General features: G+C 50.9%; 1 protein-coding gene across 4 annotated transcripts in view; it reads right to left on the bottom strand.

Annotated features, from left to right (window-relative positions):
- ENOX2 (ecto-NOX disulfide-thiol exchanger 2) overlaps positions 1 to 18,625 on the bottom strand; it is a 149,942-nt gene that overhangs the window by 37,924 nt on the left and 93,393 nt on the right. For all 4 annotated transcript variants that reach the window (XM_067548479.1, XM_067548477.1, XM_067548478.1 and 1 more), the window contains one exon: positions 3,492 to 3,606. In XM_067548479.1, the coding sequence (XP_067404580.1) occupies positions 3,492 to 3,606 (115 nt within the window). The remainder of the gene's footprint in view (positions 1 to 3,491; positions 3,607 to 18,625) is intronic.

The raw sequence follows: 18,625 nt of genomic DNA on the forward strand, positions 1-18,625 counted from the left end.
CCCTGCTCCCCAGCAGCGATGCCTATTCCAGGTATGCTAGTTCCGATCTCCCCAACCAAAGGAACAGGGACACCAGATCCTGGGTCACATGGAGGGGCAGTGTGGAGAGATGTGCTCAGATCCCCTTAAAGGGACAAGGCATTCCAGATCCCAGCTCACATGGGTGCTGGGTAGGGGCAAGGGCAGATATTCCCAAAAAGGCAACCCTCCCAGAACCTGGCTCACATGATGGGGGGCAGACCCCATAGACAGGTAGGGCCCCCAGATGCTGGCAGTCACACAGGAAAGTAAGGAATGGGGCTCAGACACACCGAGATAGTCAAGAACCTCAAGAACCTGGTTCATATGAAGGGGGCTGGAAAAGGAGGATCACACACCTGTAGATGGGATGGACACCCCCTGATTATGGCACATACATGGGAGGTGAATGGGGGGCTGCCAGGCACTGCTGCCACTATTCTCCCCCAGCATCCTGTCACCAATGTTTCCCTTCCCAATGTCGGAGCCCTACCCTCTCACTTCCCCTAATCCTCATATGCGCCCTATCACTGACCCCTATCCTGCTAGCCCATTCCCACCTACTCTTCCATGCCAATCCCCCTTCCATTCCAGTGAACACTTACTTGTGTCAGTTTTGATAAACAGTTTCAGCACCTTTTGAGTCTGCTGTCCTCAGATTCCCTCTCCCCCTAGGATGGATGGAGGCAGATAGGAGCAACACACCCGCCTGTTTACTTCAGATTTCTGCCCTGGGTGGGATTTGAAGTCAGAGTGCCTGGCACAGGTCTTGGGTTCAAGGCCCGCAATACTCCCTCGGAACCACCCAGGCCCTGTAATGTAGGGTAGTACTAGTCTTCCAGATGCTTAGTCTGCACATGCTCAGTGTAAATGCATTAGGTACACACGCATTTGGAGAAGCAAACTTTTTTTGAAATAATATTTACATTTGGTTTCTCCCACAGGACTGGTGGATGCCGTGGCCCTTTTTTGGGGTAACCTTCAAGTATAAGAGACCCTGGTGCCAAGATCTGAGCCCTGGTTTGAGCTCTATCTGTGAGCAAAAAAGGTTGCCAGAATGTGTCAACTTTAAGAATGCTGTTTTTTTCCAGGGGCAGTATCTCGGGACTACCTTGGTCAAATGGCCCCAAGGATCACTGGCTGTATCCCGCATTCCCACGAGGCACCCTAAATTTCAAGGCAACCTGATTAACTGTATAAAGTTTAGAGCATTTAGCACTGCCAACCTTGAAACTGAAAGCTGGTCTTACTTAACCTTTACTAGAGCAGAGATCTCACTCGGCTATAACTCTTACTGCCTGGAGGGTTCTAAATTAACTTTATCAGCCCAGCTGGCAGCTCAATGGAACCCTCTGCTCATGTGCTGCTGCAGTCAAAATAGCAAAGAGGATGTTAGGGTGGGAATGGAGGAATGAAGGAATGGAGAGGTGAATAATACCAGGGGTAGCACTAGAGGGGTGCTTGCGGGGGCTATAGCCACCTCCAAAATTTGCCTTAGCCCCCTACCCCTCATAGCCATCTCCCCAGTGCAAAGGTCAAATGCAGATACTTCTTTGCTGCTGCTGGCGGCGACAATGCTTCAGAGCTGGGCACCCAGCCAGCAGCTGCCGCTCTCCAGCTGCCCAGCTCTGACGACAGCACCGCCAGGAGCAGCAGCACAGAAGTAAGCCTGGGTGGGAGCCAGGGATGTCCGAGAGCAGCCCCCGGCCTGTGTCCGCACCCAATGGGGTGTGCCGCCCAAGGCAGGTGGAGGGTCTGGAACTCCCCAGAGCAGCCCAGACTGACCCTCTTTGGCTCAAGCTCCTGGATCCCCCTGGTCGCTACTCCCCAAGGGCTCTGCCAGCCCCAGAGCTCTTATGGGCCGCAAGCAATTGAAGGATGACAGAGAGCTGAGAAGCAACTGCAGGAGGAACTGCCGGAGGGACTGCCCCTTGTCCTGCCCCAAGACCCAGAAGGGCGCCAGCCAGGCCAGCGGCGGTGATCCTAGACGTCCAGTTTCCGTGGCCGCCCCTCCTCCATCACTGGACGTCACCTCCACTCAGGCCCTGGTGGGTGCCCCCCTGGCATGCCTAGGTGAGCGGACGGGCCCCGCCAACTCCCGGCACAGTCCAGCACAGCCTGCGGAGGAGAGGGAGCCAGGGCTGCCACTGTCGGGCACCAGAGGGACTTGCTCCGGGAAAAGGGGAGGGAAGAAGAGGGACTGAGGCCTAGTTGGATCTGAGAGTAAAAGTTAATTAAATTAGCTGAAATGTTTTAGTAATACTTCCCAGATAGGGAGGGTGAAGGTTGTTCTGCTTTGTGTTTCAGATTAACAACCTGTGAAAGCTGGAAGATCTTGAAGCACATAGACAAATGCCACTCTGCTGTTAACCCTTTTGCCACTAATAACTCCAGCTTCCAGTCTCCAGGTCCTACCTGGCCACGGGGCGGGGCCTCAGAGGGGGAGAAGGTGGGGCAGGCAGTTAACTGAGGAGGAGCATGGGCAGGACCACAGAGAGGAGCAGGGCCTTGTGGTGAGTGGGGTGCAGCCTGCTCAGTTTTCTGTCTAGCCCACCACAGCGCCCCCACCGGGAAGAGGTTGGCACTGCCCCTGAATAATAAAGATAGTCTAATAGCATTATGTAAATCGGTCAGCCTAGACGGGGCACAGAGAAGGGCAGCAAGTATGATCCAGATACTGGAAAACTCTTGTAAGAGACACTGAAAAGGTCAGGAGACAAATAAGCAGGGACATGATAAAACTATATAAATAATAATTAGTTTAGAGAAGGAAGACTGGGAGCTTCTGTTCTTCCTGCCTCATAACACACGAATGAGACACTCCAAGGTGTCAAATTCAAAATTCAAAAAAAGTAGTATATTTTCTCACAGTCTGGTTATCCTGTGGAACTCACTGCTACAGGGTGTTATTGAGGTCAAGAATTTAGCAAGATTCCAAGAGGAACTGGACATTTGTGAGACTAACAAGAGTATCCAGAGTTGTTATAATTAATATTAACTAACTGTTTGAATGGCTATAAAACCTCCTGCTTCAGTGTGTAAACCAGTCTCTGACTATTAGGAATTAGAATGAGACCTCATGGGGAGGGGGATTACCCCACCTCTGCTACTGCAAGTTTCTTATACTGACACTGCCTTCTGAAGCACATGGTGCTGGCCACTGCTAGAGACAGGAGACTGGGCTACATGGACCTTGGCTTTGGTCCAGTCTGGCAGTTCTTCTGTTTCTATTCTCCAGGAATGTGAAGCATACTATCCCAGGGATAACAAAAGCCCAGAGTCCAATATTCCGGAGATTCTGGGCTTCTAAATCCAATTGTAGAAAATTGCAGTTGAAGCTCAATAGTTTGGACTAGGTGATAGGTTCCTAGCTGGGGAATTGAGCCAGTAATTTCAGGGGCTCCCCAGGAAATTCACACACACACTTCAGACAACATGCAGACATATTTATAATCCATAGCAAATGATTGTACCTGATTCTTCCGTTTCTTTCGTCTCTGACGGATCTTCTATCTCATCGTCAGACATTTCCATTTCCTCCTCTCTTCGAATGCCCATTAGTTCATCATTATGAATGTTGCGGATTTCCTAAGGTTTAAAAAGCGTATCTTTCAATGTAAGGTTATAAGCCACTCGTTTGTTTAAAAAGAGACACGCTGAAGCCTAGAGTCTGCAAGGAAGAGACCCAGTGCTACCAGCAAAGACCATGTGATGAGTACCTCACTGCCCCCAACCACAGAACAGCGAAAGACCATTCACACTGTAAAACACTCCTGGCAACAAATATTTCACCCACCTCCCCAGCATATTCCCCAGCACTGCCTTGAATCACTGGCCTCATCCAGTGTTTCCCCAACATGCACCTTGCCCAACACTGCCCCACAGTACTCCTCCCCTACCACCTTCACTCAGCCCTGCCTTATATCCTTGCCACACCTGCCCAAGTCATAAAGCAGGTTTATGAAGTGGTTTAGTGCCAGTTCTGGTGCTGCAGGCTGGGAGAAGCCTCTTCTCTGATTTTGCATTGTACTGTACTGCTAAACGGATGAGAGGCAGCCAGGAACTGGATTTGATCCACCACCTGCATGTGCTGTTGATGTGACACTGCCCACAGGAGGAAACAGTCAGTCACTCAAGGGGGCTGGATTTTCTCCTCTGTTCCACCAATGTGAAGCTGGAGTAATGGAGCCACAAACCATTACTGCAGCTCTGCTCCCTGTGACTGCAATGTCCTCCCTGGGCCTGTACAACATGCAGCCCTCCTGTTCTTCTGTCAACCCCTCCCTCATGCCTTTCCATTCCGTCAGGAACCCTCCCACATCAAGTTTTGTAGCCAATAGGGGAAGGAAACACGACAGCACAACCAACCTCCAAATGGGACTGTGCCAGCTGGCCTCCGCCACGCCCTTTCCTGGCCTAACCTCTGCTCTCATTGAGTGATCTCAGGTCCTGTCCAGCCTGCAGCTCCTCAGGGCAGGAGCGTGGGCCTGACTGTCCTCGGCCTTGTCCTCATTTGTATCTGTACCAGTGCCAAAATAGCAGCGGTTCACCCCACTTTGCACTGGTGTAGATGTCTGCCTGCAGCACATGCAAAACGGCAGAGAATCCAGTGCAGCAGCTTCATTCTCTCTGCAAAGTGCCATCCCCACCCCGGGTGCTGTCCACAGGGTACAATATCAACACAGGAAACACACAGGAAGAAAAATGGATCAATGTGCTCAGGGGTAAGGTTGCCAAAGTTACTTACCAGAGTCCTCCAGAAGTTGCAAAGGGCCCTGCTAATGCCAACTTACCAGAAAGAGCTTTGCTAAGATTGTGTCCCCCATAAATAGTGACTATAGAGAAGGTAGAGAAGTCTCATTTACTAAGCAAAACAAGAAGCAACCTCTTTCAATACCTTACCACAAGAGCCTTGAGCCAATAAGCGCTCTGCCTATTTATGTTCGGCTACCTCTAAAAAGAGCAGCCAAGCTGTGGGAAATGGAAACATTCTCAGAAGGTGAGGCCACAAGGAAGGTAGCATGAAAGGACAAGAATGAATGCTAACCCTGCTAGTGACAGTCAGACAGTGCAATGAAGTTCAGGAGCCACAGCTGCCTAGGCTACAAACAAGGATTTCTGCCAAGCCCTTGATTCAATTGTACACGTGATGTGGAACGGGAATCTGGAGGAAAATCTTCCCATGTGCATTAATTCACACGCTTTGATACTTAACATTCTCAATGGCCCTGAAACCAGAGTCTACCCAGTGCTGAGAGATGTGGGGGAGCCAGCACTGCCTAGGGTGCAGAGCAAGGTCTGGGGCAGGGGTGGTCTGATCCCAAAATGGGAGCTCTGGAGAGTGTAGGATGCAGATACTTAAATGAGACACAAGGCAAGAGAATAAGGTGCTTGGTAGCCATCCTGGCCTACAAAATTTCACCAGATGCCAACATGTAATGACTCCTTCACTAGGTGTACTCAGCAGCAGCGTTTAGCAGTTCTGGGCACCAGCAAGTCCTCACAGGCAAAGCACTGCACAGGGACCATTCCTGACCCCCTGCCATCACGATGACTCCCAACACATACACAAAGGAACCAAGCCATCCCTCGGACCCACACATTAGCCTGCCTGTTGAGCTCGACTGAAAGCAGGATCTAATTTTGTAGCACTCCGGGGCAGCAGACTGGGAGTGCTAGGGCAGCTTTATTTAGAGTAACTCAATCCAGGACTAAAGAATACCCTCAATACAGCAGCCTCCTCTCTTACCGAATGTAACATCAAAATTCATTTGTTTTATGAGCTCCCTGCACTAGAATAACCTACCTTGGGACCTGGTGGAGTCTCCATCACGGGAAGGCATTAAGATAAGACTGACTGTCTTTCTTAGAGAGCTACTATAGCTTTGTGACCCAGGGAGTATCTCAATGCCCACAGAGAGAGGACACACTATAACATAACTCACATCAGGCCTGACATACTCCTTTCCCCAATGCTCTGCTGTCATAATCGTATCTAAAGAGTGTCATGTGACATGCTGCTCACTGACGTTACTGAGTGATCTATGGAAGGGCAGTGTATAAAGAATTATAGATGTGTGATGGAAACATGTTATTAAAAGGTGTTTGGCAAGCAGTGCATAAGCCCAGCCTGTCCTAAACAAAGACATGGTGTTTTGCCTGTTTCCCTGTGTCTCCAATGTAAACTGAGCCAGGTAACACCTCAGAGAACAATGAAAAGTACATCTACATAGTTGGTAAACAAAGCCATTAAGGTAACTGAGCCAGGAGGAAGACTGCTTAACAATCATGATGGGGGAGGGAGCCTGCACCCACTGGAGGCCTTCCTGGCTCTAGAAACAAGGACAATAGACTATGGAGAAATATAAGCAAAGGCAAGCCATTCTGTCACCCATCACTGAGGGGACGATGGGGTACAGCACCCTTCAAGCCTATGACAGTTGAGTCCCCAGGTCTGGAAGACTAGGGACACTGATAACTCGATATAAGTAAGGAAACTGCTCAGGCTAATATTTTAACTTGCTAGAATTAATCTGTAGTCCCTAGAAAGAATGTTTTGTTTCCAATCTTTCCTAGCTCTTTCATTCTCACATGAAATCACTTAATCCTATGCTCTTAGTTAATAAACTTATTCTTATTTATTACAAAACCATCTTCACCCAAGCCAAGAGCTGGCGTGTGCTCTATTTCTTTGGAGGCAGCAAACTTGATAACTTCTGTGAGGGTCTAATGAGAGGGACTGGGCACTGCAGAGGAGATGGTTTTGGGAAACCTCAGGATTGGAGAAGCTCTTGGTGTCACCCTACAAGAAGTAGCCAGGCTGGCAGAAGACAGGCTGAGGCTATCATGCTGTGAGCAGGCTGCTGGTGTCAGGGTTCTGAGCCAAAGCTGCACAGCACAGGAGCACCTACGGTCACAGGGCAGGTGGTGACACAACCTCTTACCGAGACCAGTCCATAGTGTCATAGATTCACACAGAAGTTGTGGGCTTGATACAGAGTTTCCTGGGTGAGGTTCTCTGGCCTGAGTTACACAGAAAGTCAGACTAGATGATCATAGGGGCTACTTCTGGCCTTCAAATCTATTAACCACAGAGCCTCCCTCACAGATAAGCAGTGACTTCCTTCATGAAAACCAGCCACCAGATGGCTCTCATGAAAGAAAAAAACCAAAAACAAATTGCCCTTCCATGACACTATGCAGAACTGGTAATAAGGAGAAAGATAATTTCTGAGACTCTTAGTCCAGTGTATAAAATATGGACAAGTGACTCATTATCTCTTCATCAAGGGTTCCACATGCTTACCAACAAAACCTCATTGCTGCTCTGCCACACATCTGCGTTTGTATTCTGGGCTGCTTTATCTGTTGAGCAGCGCAAGCTTTTATTCTTGAAAGCTGTATGTTTTAGTCTGCACCTCCTGTAATTATGATACAAATGTGTCTGTTGTAAATATAAAGGTTACATAAAGTAGACAAACTATTACAACATAGCAAATGCATGTAGGGTAGTTGTGAGGTAACTGAACCAATCACCACCCTTACTCTACAGCTAATTTGCATGCAACAGTTTAATTGTCTGTACCAGGAAGACACAGATGGTGGATTACTTTATGACAGCACAGGCTTTCAACTACTAGTACTACGTAAAGGCGTAAGCTTAAAACAGCATATCTCAGTGTGTTTTGTTTTTATGATGTAAATAAAACGATCACATTGTAATGAGGAGGAAGAGTTCAAGAGGCGGTTGAGAGTTTATATATATTTTTCCAAGCAAACCCTTTATTCATGAATAAGCAGTCAACATATTAATTAGGGCCACTGGTCAGATAATACGTTATTAATGTGAATCCTCTCTCACCTGCATTCATGGTTTTGCCAAGGTGTGTGTTTATTTAATTTGTAAAATAATGGTGTGTTGTCAGAAATTTAGCTTCCTATCGACACTTTCACATGGTGGTGGCCAGACTAATGACTGAGAATTTCTGGCAGCCCTGTTCATTTGTCACACATGAGCAGGATGAGTCAGAATCCCCAACCATTGCAGTGGAACTGCCTGGAGCTTCTTGCGTCTCTGTGATGTTAGGATTAACTAAGCAATGTCCCCTGGCACAAAAGCAATGCTTCTCAGTAGGTTAGGTCACTGGATCTTTCACTTCCATGTTGCATAAAGCCTTTTGTGCAACAAAGAGCATGCAGCGCGGACCTTCCGAAATGATACCATGGTTTAATGTCGAAGTACAACACAGGAAATACATGGAGGTAAGTTAGATCTCAATAGGGTGAGTTAGACTGCACTTTTTCTAAGCAGAAACATAGTTGCAAAGAGCCTTCTGTCACTGTTACACATTGCATTAAATCAAAAAGTGTAACCTTTGTTGTTACATATCCACTACATTCTACCCCCAGTTATGGGCAGTGAAGTGGAACAAGATTTCCAAAGTTTTTTAAGTGAACTCATTAAGATGAATAGTTTAGAAGGTTGTAAACTGACCAGTTAGGCAGAGCCAGTTGGATTTTATGTTTCTTAATTATAAGAAAATAAATAAAATTGTCACCTTCCATCTCTTCAGCTCAATTCTCCATCCAGGACACTTCCCGTGTGTCCCTGAGCCTGCAGGCAATACCCCTGCACAGAGGGTCCCTTCCTCTGTGGATGCCTTTTGCAGTGCTGCCAACGCACAATTCTGGTCTCTGCTGCCAACGGTCTTGCAATGATAGGTCCGTCTATCACACAATTTGGGCGAAGCAAAGTACGAGAGATGGGCTACTCCACATGATCCCCTTTAGTCCAGCAGAAGGTGCATCAAATTGCACATCCATAACCCATGAATTCTTGTCACACATCTTCCACTGACAGCTTTTAATGTTCCTGTGCACTTCACCATTCTTATTAGTAGCCAAGGGGTCATATTGCTGGAGGGGTAACCATTATAACCCAGAGCTTGTATAAGGTTATTTCAGGCACAGCTGGGAGTAAAACTTTTGTCTCTGAGACATACCCTATGATGAACATATGGAACAGGTGGAATATGTCTGATCAGATGCGTCTGTAGCCCACTCTAACTCAGCGTAGCTGTGTCACCTGTGAGCAGCTAGCACGCAGTTTCATAGGCTCACAGATTCCAAGGCCAGAAGGAACCATTGTGATCATCTAGTCTAGTGGTTCTCAACCTACTTACCATTGTGGGTATGCATATGCACCTCTCTCTGTGTTACGTGGGTCGCATGCACACAATATACATACTACCTGTAGGGCCGTGAGGTATCACATGGGCTGCAACTGTGCGCTGACTGGGCCACAAGTGGCCTCCAGGCCGTGGGTTGATCTTGTCTGACCTCCTGTAGACCACAGGACACAGAACTTCCCCACAATTCCTAGAGCAGATCTTCTAGAAAAACATCCAATCTTGATGTAAAAATTGTCAGTGATGGAGAATCCACCACGACCCTGGGTGAGTTGTTCCAAGGATCGATTACTTTCCCCGTTTAAAATTTATACTTTATTTCCAGTCAGAACTTATCTAGCTTTGAATTCAGCCATGGACTCATGTTATAACTTTCTCTTCTAGAATGAAGAGCCCATTATCGACTATTTTTCCCCAATGTACGTACTTATGGACTGGGATCAAGTCACCCCTTAACCTTCTTTTCATGAAGCTAAATGGATTGAGTTTCTTGAGTCTATCACTACAAGGCACATTTTCATATCCTTTAATCATTCTCATGGCTCTTCTCTGAATCCTCCCCAACTTACCAACTTTCTTCTTAGGGTCTGTCCACGCTGCAATCAGGAGTTGTGACTGTAGCACATGTAGCCATATCTGAGCTATCTAGATCAAAGCTAGCTTGGGTAACAATAGCAGTGAACTCTGCATGCCCAGGACTCTGTGGTATTGTTACTTGAGCTAGCTAGATCAGTGCTATTTGGGGAACATATACACATATTGTAATCACCCCTTCCGCCTGCAGTGTAAACATACTTACAGGACTCTCTTGTACGGTTGCAAAATAAGAAGCAAACTGTGCTGAGGAGGGTTTCTTGGTACTAAAGCTCCCAAATGGGGAAATGGGAGGTGAACAGGCCAGCAGCAGGCTCCACTGAAGGGCTGGGGACACGTCTTCACCACTCACAAAGATGTTGAGCTGGGGAAGTGTCCAACCAGCTACCTCTAAAAGTCTCGTTGAGAGAGAGAACTACTTCCCACTTATCAGGCTAACAGGAAGTGAGGTGACTAGATCTCAGTGGGAGGAAGGGTCTGCCCAGGTGCCACAGTGGGTGGGAGACCTGTATGGGGTAAGGGAGGGTTCTGGCCAGCCTGGATCTTCTTGGAGAGTTGCACACCTTAGTCATTTCAAGTCTAAGTCAGGGGAGTGCTGTCTGTTTTCGGATTGGTGCTAATATTTTGCATAGTCCCAGTGGCCAGCTTTGACATCACACACTACAGCACACTACTGCAGCCTCCAGCTGCCTGGATCACACAGTGACTGACATTGGCCGGCACCCGTCTTTCTAAACTTTAATACAGTTAACGGTTTAGACTGCGAGGGTGTATTGGCAACCTACGGCAATGCAGAAGTTCCATAACGAGCCAGCATGTACTGCTCTGCCCTAAATCAGCTGCTTCCAGACACCAACACCAACAAGTAAGCCACACAGAAAGTGCTCTACACTAGGAATACTCCACTACTAGCACCAGGACTTCAGAGAATTACAATTACCGAAGAACTGTTTGTACCTTGCTATCCCCTCCTTCTGAGGGTCACAAAGGATTGAATTATGCCTGACAGCATCCTGAGAGAAGGATGGTCTTGTGGTTCAAGCACTTGACTGGGACTCAGAAGATAAAGGTTCTGTTTGTCAGACCTTGACCAACCATTTAATTACTCTGCGTCTGAGCTTCCCACGTGTGAAAGGGCAGAACTGATATATCCCTTCCTCAGGGATCAATTCATTAACAACTGTTATATGCCCAGATAACTCACTGCAGGGGTCAGAGGAGCAGATAGTTCTCTCTTCGAGTGATTGCTCATATGCATTCCAATATAGGTCAGTGCGCGCCCCGTGCACAAGTCTCCGGAAGCTTTTTTGCCCTAGCAAACCCCGCAGGGCCAGCTCCGGCGCCCCCTGGAGTGCCGCGCTCATACCGCGGTATATATGGCGCCACCGACCCTGCGGGCCCCCAGTTCCTTCTTTCCGCCTGTGACGGTAGCTGGAATGCTTGCCCCTTGCTATCAACAAGCAAGCAGCAACCCCTGTTTTCATTGTTATCGTTAGTTCAATAGTTAGATTAGTGTTAAGTTGTTTATAGAGTTAAGACAATAGTAGTGTTAAGTAGTAGGCATTAGCCCTTAGGGGCTTGGACTGAGTCATGCCGGGCTCGATGGGGTTTAAAGCCTGCGCAACCTGTGCGAAGGCCTTCCCGGTCAGTGACTCCCATGACAGATGCCTTCAATGCCTCGGGGAACTGTATCGCAAGGAGAAATGTAAGATTTGTAAAGCCTTCAAAGCCCGGACACAAAAGGAGCAGGATGCTCGCCTGAAGGCAATGTTAATGGAGTCAGCGCTCCGACCTGACTCCGAACCCTCCAAGTCTCCGGCAGCACCGAGCGTGTCGTTGGTGCAGAGCGCTCCACCGGCACCGGTACCGGCACAAAAACCGGTACCAAAGAGGAAGAAGCGGCCCGAGGCCGTGTCTATGGACTCCCCCCTGCGACCGGTACAGCAGGGGGTGATTCAGGAGATGCCCCAGCCACGTGCCATTGAGATCCCACCGGCACCGGCATCTCCATGCAGGAAGCCTCCCCCGACCCCGGGGGGTGGGATAGTGCCCCTGCAGGGACCGTCAACACCAGAGGTGTTTGCGGCGTCACGCGCCCTCATGGGCATGCCCACGCCTCCGTCCCCCCCTCAGCCAAAGGTTCTGGGAAAAGCATCTCGGGGTAAACCCGCGCTGGGTTACCCCGGTGGGTGACGGAGACGGGATTCGAGGTCTCCCCCCAGATGGTTGAGGAGGGACAGCGACAGCTCCCCTCCTAGCTCCGACCAAAGGTCGTTGAGCCCCGACACCATGGCGGTCGCAAGGTTCCAGGCGGAGACACCGCAGCTCCGCCTCTGATGGTGGCCGGTCCTTTGAATCCTGGCACTGCTCTCCTGCCCATACCTCGGCACCGGCGATGACGGGAGAGACGGGACATTCTACGGTGCGCAGCCCAGTGCACTCGCCAAGCAATCACACCCAGCACTGATCTCCCTCCTGGCACAGGTCCCACTCCCTCAGGCGGTCCTGTTCTCCTAGAGACAACCGGCACCGGTCCCACTCACTTGGACAGTCACACTCCCCAAGACACAGCCGGCACCGATCTCCGTCACTGATCCCGGTACAGGCACCCTCGGTACCAATGCGCGAACGACGCTCCCGATCCCCAGCACGGAGCCCGACACGGATCCCGGTGCCTGAAAGGACCAAATCCTCTTGGCACTGGTCTAGATCCCCGGTCTACAGCCTGCCGCGATATAAAGCCCAACACCCTGTACGAGAAAGGCGTCGCTCCCGCTCCTACAGCCACCGCGAAGCCCTCAGTCCAGTGCGGCCCGCAGCACCGAGCAGCTCAGCACCGACTGATGCCCCCGACTATGGCAGCACTCGCTCCTCTGTACCCAGAGGCATAGTCGAGACCGCAGAGGTTCCAGATCCCCGACGCGCAGCCCGGTGCAGGCGCAGGCACTGGAGTACACGGCACCGACCGACCCTTCGGCAGCATAAGGGGCGCACTTTGGAGCAGCACCGCTTCAGGTCTCCAGCTCAAAGGCGCCATACTAAACCAGAGGTGCTCCACCTCCTCCAGCCGCTCACCCCCACGCCGGCGCCGCAGACATCGCCGGGACAGCTCCTGGTCATCCCGGAGTACATCTCCGGAGCGGGGGGACAGAGACCGCAAAGCCAGGGGGCACTGCTCCACCAGCGCTGCCACCCAAGCGGCTGCCTTATACCCGGTACCGGGACCGGTACCACAAGGACCTGCCTCATACCCGGCACCGGCACCAATGTGGCCACAGGGACCTTGGCAATGGCCCTACTGGCAATGGACTCAGCAAACTACCCAGGGCACAGGATCAGCTCCGTCCATGGGAACTCACCCTCCACTCCCCCTCTCCCCCCAAAGCCAATTAGATATGGGGAACTCTTCGGATGACGAGTCTGATCCCATGGAGGATCCATCCACGGGTCCCATTCCTCAGTCTTCCTCTTCATCCCCAGCTGAGACAACTGCTAGGGACCAGAGGACCCCTCTGCCAGATTTTAAAACTCACCAAGAGCTCCTGAAACGACTGACAGACAATTTAAAATTAGATATTAAGGAGCTATCAGAGGAGGAGGACCCTCTCTTTGGGACTGTAGGACCAGTGGGTCCATCTAGAGTTGCACTCCCGGTACACGATCGGGTTCTTAAATTAGTTAAGCCCCTCTGGGAGACCCCAGCCTCGGTGGAACCCACTTCTAAGACAGCGGAGCAAAAGTACTATGTCTCACCGCAAGATTTTGAATATCTTTATAACTACCCCGCCCCGGGGATTTTGGTCATGGATGCAGTGAACCAGCGGGACAGACAGGGTGACCAGGCAAATACTCCAAAAAATGAAAACAAAAAGCTAGATCTTTTTGGGAGGAAGGTCTACTCCACAACAGCACTACAGCTCCACATGGCTAATTACCAATCGCTGCTGGGGCGCTACAACCTAAATTTATGGTCCTCCCTCCAGTGGTTTGTCCAAAGCCTTCCCCAGGATATGGTAATGGACTTTAACACACTAGTCCAGGAAGATTCCTTGGTCGCAAATGCCGCCCTACAATCGGCCAGTGATGCCACGGACGCTGCAGGGAGAGCTATGGCCTCTGGCATTGTCATGCACCGGGCGGCCTGGTTACAATCCTCTGGCCTTTCTCCAGAAGTGCAGCAGGCCATACAGGATCTGCCATTCATTGGAGCAGGCCTCCTCTCAGACAGGACTGATGAGAAGTTGCACGCCTTAAAAGACTCCAGGGCCACCTTAAGATCTCTAGGCCTAAACGTGCCACAAGCCGCAAGGCGTCAAGGCAGACTGCGCCCCCCCCCCCCAAGGCAACAACGACAACAGCCTCCGCCTAGACCACCTCCCAGACCCACCCAAGCAAGAAGGGGTCGAGACCGCTTCCGACACCCAAACCGTTGGGACCACAAAGGCCCTGCCGAAGGCTCCCAACAAGGGCCGCAGAAAGGCGCTAAGCAGCAGTTCTGATGGTGCGCACGAGGGTGGCACCCCCTCACCCCATCTCCTTGGATCTCACTCAGCCTTTCATGAACAGACTATGGCCGTTCCTCCTGGAGTGGCAGAGCATAACCTCAGATCGCTGGGTGCTGAGTGTTGTACAGAGAGGTTATGCCTTGCAACTCTCGGCCTTCCCACCGGACTCCCCCCGTCCCTCTTCAGGGACCCCTCTCACGAGCTGCTCCTCATTCAGGAGGTAAACACCCTCCTCCTCCTTGGGGCGGTGGAAGAGGTTCCTTCTCAGGAAAGGGGAAGGGGGTTTTATTCCCAGTACTTCCTTATCCCCAAGGCGAAGGGAGGCCTCAGGCCTATTCTGGACCTTCGGCGTCTAAACAAGTTTTATCAGGCGCCTCAAATTCCGCATGGTCTCCCTAGCCTCCATCATTCCCGCTCTAGATCCAGGGGACTGGTTTGCCACCCTCGACCTCAGGGATGCCTATTTTCATATGTCTGTCCTCCCGGGACACAGAAGGTTTCTGCGCTTTCAGATGGCTGGTGGCCACTACCAGTTTTCAGCCCTACCCTTTGGCCTCTCCAGCTCCCAGGGTCTTCACAAAATGTATGGCGGCGATGGCTGCCCACCTCCGCCGCAAGGGGGTTCAGATCTTCCCCTACCTAGATGACTGGTTAATCCGGGGCAGGTCCAGAGACCACGTTCAGAACAGCCTGACACTGACTTGCGCAATATGCGCCAGGCTGGGTCTGCTCATAAACGAGCAGAAGTCCACCCTCACACCGCTACAGCGAATAGACTTCATCGGGGCCACCCTGGACACTGTTCAAGCCAGGGCCTTCCTTCCACAGCCCCGCTTCGAGGCAATGACCACCATAATAGACAATCTCCACAGGTCCCCCATGACGACAGCCAGGCACTGCCTTCAACTGTTGGGGCACATGGCAGCATGTACCTATGTGGTGAGGCTAGCTCGCCTCAAACTCAGGCCTCTCCAAGGTTGGTTGGCCTCTGTATACACCCCGGCCAGGCACTCCCTGAGACGGGTAGTTACTGTCCCAGCCCAAGTACTAGCATCACTCAATTGGTGGACAGACCCGATGGAGGTATTGAGGGGTGTCCCCTTTGCAGACCTGACACCCTCCATAACCCTGATTACAGACGTTTCGGATGTGGGTTGGGGGGCCCACATGAGCAGCGACCTCAGCACACAAGGGCTGTGGCTGATACACGAACAGCGTCTCCATATCAACGTGCGGGAACTCCGGCCAGTCCGCCTGGCCTGCAAGGTGTTCCTCAGGCTCCTGAAGGGCAAGGTGGTTAAGGTCATGACGGACAATACAGCAGCCATGTTTTATATAAACAGGCAGGGGGGAGTTCACTCCTCGGCTCTTTGCCAAGAGGCGGTGCAACTTTGGGACCTTGCGGTGAGGCACGACTTCCACTTGTCTGCCTCTCACCTCCCGGGGGTCAGGAACAACGAGGCAGATCGCCTCAGCAGGTCGTTCTTACCCCGCCAAGACTGGTCACTACACTGGGAGGTGACAGCTTTTCTTTCTTTTCCGCAATTGGGGGGTTCCCCAACTTGTTCGCGTCGGCATGGAACAAGAAGTGCCCGAAGTTCTGCTCGCTCCGGGACCGCGAGCCGGGCTCCATCTCCGACGCCCTCCTCATAACATGGACGGGGCCCCTAATGTATGCGTTTCTCCCTGTCCCGCTGCTGCCCAAAGTACTCTTAAAAATCAAGAGACACAAAGCGAACGTCATCCTGATTGCACCAGCTTGGCCAAGGCAGCACTGGTTCAGCCTGTTGCTGGACCTCTCCATAGCCACGCCAATACCGCTTCCCAAGCGCTACGACCTGCTCTCCCAGGACCAGGGGCGCCTGCTGTACCCGGACCTGGACTCCCTCCACCTGACAGCATGGAGGGTCTGTGGCTGACGGAGGGAGAGAGGGCCTGTTCGGCGCAAGTCCAACAAGTCTTGCTGGGAAGCAGGAAGCAGTCCACCCAGGTGGTGAACAGGGCTAAATGGAAGCATTTTACTGTTTGGGCGGAGTCCCGAGGTATCCCGCCAAGCTGTTCGCCCATACAGGCGATTTTGGAGTACCTGCTCCATCTAAAGACGCAGGGCCTGGCACTGGCCTCCCTGAGGGTACACCTAGCGGCCATTTCGGCCTTCCACAGACCGATGGAAGGAAGGTCAATCTTTTCACACCCTATGTCCCTTAGGTTCCTCAAAGGGGTAGAGAGGCTATATCCGCAGGTCTGTGAACCGGTGCCTCTCTGGGATCTGAACCTGGTCCTCGCCATGCTGACAGGACCCACCCTTCGAGCCCATGGCTACATGCCCGCTGCTCATTCTCTCTTGGAAGGTATCCTTCCTTGTGGCCATTACATCAGCTAGGAGGGTCTCCAAGATAAGAGCTTTGACCTCGGAGCCCCCCTACACCATCTTTTATAAGGACAAAGTGCGGCTGAGACCCCACCCGGCCTTCCTGCCTAAGGTGGTGTCCCAGTTTCATTATAACCAGGATATCTTCCTCCCCGTGTTCTTTCCTAAACCACACGGTTCAGAGGAGGAGCGGAGATGGCACTTGTTGGACGTCAGATGAGCCCTGGCCTACTACATCGAGCGGATGCGGCCGTTCCGGAAGTCAACGCAGCTGTTCGTGGCAATGGCGGACCGGATGAACGGCTCACCTGTCTCCACCCAATGCATCTTCGCATGGATCACCGCCTGCATACAGACCTGCTACAAGCAGGTGAAGGTGCCACTCCCAGGACCTGTCACTGTGCACTCAACCAAAGCCCAGGCCTCATCTGCGGCCTTCCTGGAGTGAGTGCCTCTGCAGGACATCTGCAGAGCAGCGACCTGGTCGTCGGTCCACACCTTCACGTCCCACTACTCCATCGTACAGCAGGCAAGAGAGGATGCGAGCATCGGCGGAGCCGTGTTGAGAAGGACTGTTCGCCAGTGACTCCTACTCACCTCCAAGGTATGGCTATTTAACCACCTATATTGGAATGCATATGAGCAATCACTTGGAGAGAAAACAAGGTTACTTACCAGTAACTGTTTTTCTTCGAGATGTGTTGCTCATATCCATTCCAAACCCGCCCTCTGTCCCCGCTGTCGGAGTCGGCAGAAAGAAGGGACTGGGGGCCTGCAGGGTCGGTGGCACCATATATACCGCGGCATGAGCGCGGCACTTCAGGGGGCGCCGGAGCCGGCCCTGCAGGGGTTGCTAGGGCAAAAAAGCTTCCGGAGACTTGTGCACGGGGCACGCACTCACCTATATTGGAATGGATATGAGCAACACATCTCGAAGAACAGTTACTGGTAAGTAACCTTGTTTTTCCGTTTATAAAATGGAGATCTAAGACCTGGAAATGTAATGAGTTGTTCAAGGCCTCACAGCAGGTCAGTAGCAGACTGGAGTAGATAACCTAGATCTCCTGACTCCCAGTCCCAAGCTTTGACTAGTCAATGCCCTATCATTCATCCATCCATCCAAATTTTTAAACAATGGCTACAAATACCTATCGACATTGCAGCTGCTCCGTGGAGGCTGCCATCTCACTAATACAGCACTGTACTTCCCTGCATGGACTCAGCTTGATCATTACTCAGCTGCCAGGGCATCTCCACGGTTAAGGTTATGTTGAGATTGGCAGGGATTCAATTACTTTATTTTTCAAAAGTAAATGATGACTTCCAAACTTACAGAGCTTCCTCTAGGAGTAAAGAATGGACTTTGTGAATTCACAAATGTCTCCATTGTTCAGTGTAAGAGGCAGGAGTATTTTAAAATTATTCCTTCTTGAACTTCAATTCACAAGCTTTAGCCTGTTTTGGATCTCTGCAGCTAATGAATGTTTTTGTTGAGAGACTTGATGATGGAGTCACTGGAAGATTTATTAAATCTAGACCCAGATTACTTTTTAAGTTTCGTTATCTGAAAATAACTGAATTATCTACATGTTTTTCATCACTATTTATGCCATGGAGGATAGTAGTTTAGGAGACACTACTTTTGACATCAGCCTTCACAAGGGGAGAAGCGCAGAGTGGGACTCAGCATGGGAGCAGCCCCATCCTAGGAGACCTTCCGGAGAGAAGCTTCATCATGCCTACAGATCTCCTCAGTGTAGCAGATTTCTGCTGCCACTCCTGCAGATCTTACACGATTAACTACAGCAGAGTCCCCTCCTGCATACCTCCTCAGGCATGCCAAAGGGGAGCTGGATGAACTCTACAGGCAGGGATCTAGTGCTATGACCCTTTCCAGTGGTCTGATGGAAGAATGGGTTGCGGTGTACAAGTCTTCCATCCTTATAAAC

This window comes from Emydura macquarii, unplaced genomic scaffold, assembly GCF_026122565.2.
Source record: "Emydura macquarii macquarii isolate MOO-44397 ecotype Brisbane River unplaced genomic scaffold, CSIRO-AGI_Emac_v2 contig_1253, whole genome shotgun sequence".
Lineage (NCBI taxonomy): Eukaryota > Metazoa > Chordata > Testudines > Chelidae > Emydura > Emydura macquarii.